This window comes from Protomyctophum bolini (genome assembly GCF_963924005.1).
Source record: "Protomyctophum bolini genome assembly, chromosome: 20".
NCBI classification, from domain to species: domain Eukaryota; kingdom Metazoa; phylum Chordata; class Actinopteri; order Myctophiformes; family Myctophidae; genus Protomyctophum; species Protomyctophum bolini.
In genome coordinates, this window is record NC_137881.1 from 37,763,509 (window position 1) to 37,770,511 (window position 7,003).

General features: G+C 43.7%; 1 protein-coding gene across 1 annotated transcript; it reads left to right on the forward strand.

The window, feature by feature from the left end:
• Positions 1-443: 443 nt before the first annotated feature.
• Positions 444-824, forward strand: LOC308335423 (histone H2B 1/2-like; the record flags this gene model as incomplete). The annotated part of the gene is made up of 1 exon (XM_080792450.1): positions 444-824. The coding sequence occupies exon 1, from the start codon at positions 447-449 to the stop codon at positions 822-824; it is 378 nt and encodes a 125-aa protein (XP_080648576.1). The 5' UTR covers positions 444-446.
• Between the last annotated feature and the right edge of the window lie 6,179 nt (positions 825-7,003).

The following is a 7,003-nucleotide window of genomic DNA, read 5'->3' on the forward strand; positions in this document are numbered from 1 at the left end:
TGGTGCTATTTGTTGGCGAGTGGCGAGACCCTCGGAGCAGCACATACAGGCGCAGGCATTTGGGCTTTAGGGGGTGTCGCGGATAGTACACATCGCACCAAAGGATGGTACTGCGCCACAGTACAGCAGTCATAAAGGAGGATCAATGCAAAATCAAAACAAAACACATTATGATAAAAAGGGGCTTTAAATTATACATTTACCATACATATTAATAATGTATAAAGAGGCTAGTATATTTAGCCCCTCACAATGATACAGGGACAATAGAGCACACGAGCGGAAAACATAATACAGAAAACAAAGACTCTTTGTGGCAGGATCAGCCAATCATATGCTAGGAGTCCCACGCTTCATTTGCATTGGCTCTGTATAAATAGTGGTACGAGAGCGTCTTCTTACACATTCTTCACTGCAACTGAACTATTCTACTGAATACAATCACGATGCCTGAAGCAGCAAAGCCAGCGCCCAAGAAGGGCTCCAAGAAGGGCGCCGTCACCAAGACCGCCACGAAGGGCGGCAAGAAGCGCAGAAAGGGCAGGAAGGAAAGCTACGCCATCTACATATACAAGGTCTTGAAGCAGGTCCACCCCGATACCGGTGTCTCTTCCAAGGCCATGGGCATCATGAACTCCTTCGTCAACGACATCTTTGAGCGCATCGCCGGTGAAGCCTCCAAACTGGCTAACTACAACAAGCGCCGCACCATCTCATCCAGGGAGATTCAGACCGCCGTCCGCCTGCTGCTCCCCGGTGAGCTGGCCAAGCACGCAGTGTCTGAAGGCACCAAAGCTGTGACCAAGTACACCAGCTCCAAGTAAACTGTTCTGTCTGCTCTAAACACAACGGTCCTTTTAAGGACCACCCATATTTTCCAAGAAGAGTTTAACCAAATATGTATATAATGAACATGGCCATTACAATGCATGTCGGCTAAACCACTACCAGTTAATGTCTAAATCCATAGTGCTCAGACATGTGTAGATAAATATTGTGGTTACACGCTGAAAGAAAATTACTAGATATCATGCAAGAATTACACGAACAGCATAAGGCGCATAAATGTACATTAGACATGTAAATAGAGCGGGGAAATAATGCCTTAACTACAACGAAGCAGTGGGTCCATTGCAACTGAAGAAATTCAGCAATAACAGTGCTCAGACATCTTATAAATTGAAGTATTGTGGTTACATGCCGAAATAATTACTAGATATGCAAGCATTACAAGAACAGCATTGAGCATAAATGTACATTAGACATTTAGGACCTAGTGTATTAGAGCGGGAAAATAATGCATTAACTACAAGGAAGCAGTGTGGGTTAATTTCACTTTTTCCCCCATTCCAACTGAAAAAATTAAGCAATAACCGGCTGTGCCGTTATGATTGCAGATGTGGACAGACTGGATAAATAGAAAATTAAGCTATAACAGTACGCATTTAGAATTTTGGAAATCACCCTTATGCAGAAACAGTGGGTGGCTCTTAAAAGAGCCTTTGTGAGAGTTTGTTAAGTAGATTTATTTCTTTGCGGCTTTCTCGGTCTTCTTGGGCAGAAGAACAGCCTGGATGTTGGGCAGCACACCGCCCTGAGCGATGGTCACTCCACCCAGCAGTTTGTTGAGCTCCTCGTCGTTGCGGACGGCCAGCTGGAGGTGACGGGGGATGATACGACTCTTCTTGTTGTCGCGGGCAGCGTTTCCAGCCAACTCCAGGATCTCAGCGGTCAGATACTCGAGGACAGCCGCCAGATAGACCGGGGCGCCGGCACCGACTCTCTGGGCATAGTTGCCTTTACGCAGCAGCCTGTGAACACGACCTACGGGGAACTGGAGCCCGGCACGGGATGAGCGGGTCTTGGCCTTCTGCCTGACCTTCCCTCCAGTTTTTCGCTTTTTAAAGTATTTTATTAAATTTCCACACAGTTACAAGTCATACATATATCGAAACTTGAAAATCCATACAAACATATATGCTGCTTGTCAATGTATAAAATCATCACATCAAATTACATACATCATAATACATAAAACATCATCAATACATACATCAAAAACATTTAGTTCACAGCCACTTAGGCGCCAGGGAGCGCGAGCGTCACAGTACCATCCGTTGATGCGATGTGTACTCTCCGCGTCGCCCCCTAAAGCCCAAGCGCCCGTGCCTGTATGTGCCGCTCCGAGGGTCTCGCCGCCCGCCAGCAGACAGCACCATGCTTTGGTGCCATGTGTGACTATCCGCTGGCACGCAACAAGACCCCCAGAGCAACACACTCAGTACAAACATTAATAAATATATAAAATGTCCAGAGAGGGAGTCCTCGCATCAGGACAAGGCAGAAAAGATATATATATACACACGTTACAAAGATTATCTTGTCCAGACAGGCTACAGTGCCAAGGTGGACCAGTTTAGGTGCGTGTGCAATCTCTTAAGATCCATTGTTTTTTTCCTTTTAAGTTCCGTTTTAATATGTTTAAACACAGTGTTTGCATCAATTACTACATGGTCTATTGACATTCTACTCCGAGTTGTCCAGATCCTAAAAATTGTCACACAAATACAAACCCAAAATATATCATAATCTTCTTTTCTGCAGTTAAAGATACCGTACAAAATGTCTCTGTGGCATGGCACCTTCACACCTAAATCGTACATCTTGCTCCAGATTGTTTTTGATCTCTTGCAGTCTACGAGTAAGTGCCATATTGTCTCTAGTTCTGCACAGTCTGGCATGGGGCATTCCGTTGTGGTTACAAAGCAGCTCCATTTAACTACTGCTCTAGTTGGAAGTCTACCGTGTGCAGTTAACCACATAACGTCCTGCATCTTCCCAGTGACGAGGCCACTGTTAAAATTATTTACTAGGTTTTTACTTTCTTCAAAGGAGCAGTGTTTAAAAAGTACCATACCTCCATATATCTTATTACTTATTAGATTATATATTATTTTATTTGATTGGGTTCCCCAGTTAATATTTAAATTGCTATGTTTTGTGGTAAAGTCCCCATATGCCAGTTTATAGTATGGCAGTGACAGTCTGCCCCTGCCCCTCTGTTTTCTCCATGTTTTGTGGTCTCCTACCCAAGCTGCTCCACACAGAATGCCCCTAGCCACATTTTTACAGAATGCAATCATTATTTTGCTGCCGACGTCCATTGCGCCAAGGCCTCCCTCTTTGACACTTTTAAACATAAAAATCCTTTTGGCAACCTCCCGGTTGTTTCCCCAAATCAAACGTACACACATCCTATTAATTCTTGTTATGCATTTCTCAGGTGGCGGAAAAATGGTGGCCAGGAACAATAATTTTGACAAAATAAATGTTTTTACAATCTCTATTCTCGATTTATAAGTTGTGTCCCTAACTTTCCATTTTTCAACTTCGGCATGTATTTCCATTTCTTTTCTGTCCCAATTATTTTTTGCACAGTCCCTATTAGCAAAGAAAATGCCAAGTATTTTCATTTCCTCTTTCACCTCCATGAGCAGGGCCGGCCTCCGATCCTCCTCTCCTATCCAAATACATTCCGTTTTGGTCTCATTTAGCTTGGCCCCCGCGACCTGCTCATAGAGGTGGAAGTGTTCTCTGACATAATCCAGTTCTCTCTGCGATTTTATAAAGGCAGTTACATCGTCCGCGTATGCGGACACCTTGGCTACCGTTCTATTAATCCGAACTCCTTGTATTCGGTTATCATTTTTTATTTTATTTAGTAATGGGCTGATGGCCAGAACGTAGAGCGCTGCGCTCAGCCCTGTTTCACCCCTTTCTTTATGTCAATGTAATTAGACGTCCTTCCATTTACTTTTACCGCCACCTGAGATTTTGCATACAACATTTTAACCATTTTTATAAATACCTGTGGAAACCCATATTTATCTAAAACACCCCATAAATATTCTCTATTTACAAAATCAAAAGCTCTCTTTTGGTCAAAGCCAACAATAAAAAAGCCAGGCTCATGACGTGAGTTTATCATCTCTCTGATCCTATTTAAATTGTCCCACATCATACGTCCTTTAATGGCGCATGTCTGTTCTTTTTCAATTATTTCGTTTAATACTGTATTTAGTCTTATCATTATGATTTTGGCGAGTATCTTATATTCTATATTAGTTAGTGTGATCTGTCTCCAATTATTTATATCTTTTTCATCCCCTTTTTTAAAGATCATCGAGATGGTACCCTGATAAAACCCGTCATGCATTGACTTCTTAAAACACCCGTCATTAAATGCAGAGGCCAAAATATCAGCAAGTTCGTTAGCAAAGACCTGATAAAATTCGGAGGGTAGGCCATCCGGGCCGGGAGACTTCCCTCGGTTTAACAAAGAAATTGCTTTTTTTACTTCCTCGCTTGTGAAATCACCCAGGAGTGTGTCAAAGTGCACTCCATCTATTTTTTTCACCTCTGATAAAAAGGCCTCTGCATCCAACAAAGTACCATCACCACAATACATTTCCTTAAAATGTTCCACAATCAATTCCATTATTCCATTATCATCATTTACAATTTGACCATGTTTATTTGTCAGTGCATTTATACAGTTAAACTCCTGTCTCTCTTTATATTTCTCTATAACTTTTCGTATGTTTGCTGGTTCGTCCATATCGAAGCCTGCTTGTACTTTAGCTGCATTAAAATAATCATTATTAAAAATAATTTTGTTAGTAATGTGCTAGTAATGTCGTCTAATTTCTTTTCATCATGTTCTGATAGTGGGCTACTTTTACATTTGAGTTCAACATATAGTTGCATTAGTTTATTATACTCTTTATTCCGTTCCATATTTAAATATTTACATTTTAAAATGAGTTGCCTTTTTACGCATCTCTTCATCTCTTCCCATAATTCGACATTTGATTCAGTAAGAACTCTTAAATCCTTCACTCTACTTATCTCATTTTTAACATTCTGTATTAACTCTATATTTTTTAAGCAATTGATGTTTAGTTTCCAGTTGTTTACTCTGGGTCTGGCGTGAAAGCTAATAGTAGCTCTCACTGCCAGGTGGTCGGAATTAACCCAAGCCTCAGTTTTATATGTGTTCACATTAATGTCTTTTGACACATAAATTCTGTCTATACGCGTCTTGACCCTTGAGTCAAAACGTGTATAGCCAGTTGCATCTGGGTGCAGCACCCTAAAAGTATCTCTCATGTCTAGACTTTCGCAGGTTTCCTTCAAAACTTTACTCGCTCTATCATATAGGCCTGTGTTACTACCGGTTGTTGATATTCTATCTTTAAGATCTGTTATAGTGTTAAAATCACCGGCCAGAATTATACACTGCCCTCCACACAAAACTTCTCTCAACTTATTAAAAAGACATATCTTTTCGCATCGCTGCGGGGTTGTATATACATTAATAAGCCGCATTTTCTGTTTCCGTACTATACAGTCTAAGACCAGAAGTCGGCCTGGTATTATTTCTCGTTTCCTTTGAATGGTTACATTTTTTGTGTTAAACAAAATACCGACTCCATCGACGTGGTCACCACCAATTGAAAATTCCGACCACCCGTGGGACCAGTACTCTCTAACAATATTTACATCAGCCAGTGTTTTTAGCCGCAATTCTTGTGCAAAAATTATATCAGCTCTAATATTTTTAATTATATTAAGTTTCTCCTGTCTAGTACTTTCTTGCTGTATTCCCCTTACATTGATTGTGGCAATATTAAACATCATTATGGCGAGTAGTGGGCCTATATATTTCATCATCAGGTTTTAAAGGGCTTTTTCGATCCCTGGCTTTTGGATTTTTTCCCATTCTTAATATGTGATTCAGGAGACTGTCTGTCTCTCTTGCCTTGTAAGGGAGGGAAGTTCTCTGTGGACACCAATAAGGTGGATACAGGACCCCGCTCCTCGGACTGTGATCCGCACAAAATGTCAATCGCATCTTCGAGAGCTGTTTGACCTTCGTTAGTCTCTAAATCCCGCAAAATGTCACTTATTCTGTCCTCTGTGTCTGCATAATTCGGCACTTGATAGCTGGGAAGACTGACCTGCGTAGCACTCTCCATGTCCTGATCTGATGGCTGCGCGTCGGCAGGGGGAAGCTGCACTGGAGCTGATGTTGTTGGCACAGCAGCCGCTGCGTCCGTCTGCGGTGTCGATGCTTCCTCCGCTGGGGCTGCGCTCGGTGGCTTTTTCCTCGGCGTTGCTGAGGGCTTGCTCGCTGGCTTTTTCTGCCCGCTGGTGGTGGCCTTCGTGCGCTGTTGCTGCCTTTCAGGTGCCGGTTCTTTGTCCGCTGGTCTCTTCCTCTCCTCCTCGGGTGCTGCTGGAACTGAGATCTGCTGGCTGCTGTCCGCGGGCGGAGTCTCCTCTTCTGGTCTCCGCCTCCCCTTGGGTGGTGCTGGAGCTGCCGTCGGTTGGCTGTCAGGTGACGTCAGCTGGCTGTCAGCTGACGGGGTGTCCTGTGTCTGCTGGCTGACGTGGCTGTCTGCTGGCGTCTCTCCTGCTGCTGCTGCTTCGGGCTCCGGGGTTGTATCCGCAGCTTGTTGCTGCCTCCGCTTTGCTCTGTTGCTGTACGACTGTGGGCAGGTGAAGAAAGTGTGCCCCACTTCACTGCACAGGCTACAGACTCCGGCACTAGTACACTCCTTCCCCTTGTGTCCAGTCATACCACATTTCCAGCACTTCACAATGTCACATTCCTTCACCTGGTGAAATCTGGACTGGCAGATATAGCATCTCTGTATCTGGCCTGCATAGGTGATTTTCCCATTGTATGGCCCCAGGGAAATGGAGTTAGGGAGGTCTACTGGTCGCCCGTCACTGCCTGGTTTATGCAGCTTGACCCTGTAGCGTCGGACCCCATACCACAAGCCAAACTCGTCCAGGAGTTTTTCCACTGGACGCAAGAGTGTGCAGTACCTGCTCAGGTACTGCTCGATGTCGTAATCTGCCACCCTTGCCGTCCAGAACTTGATCATGACAATGAGTGTGTCGACAGGTACAGAGGAATGAAGTTCAAAGTCCTTCCACT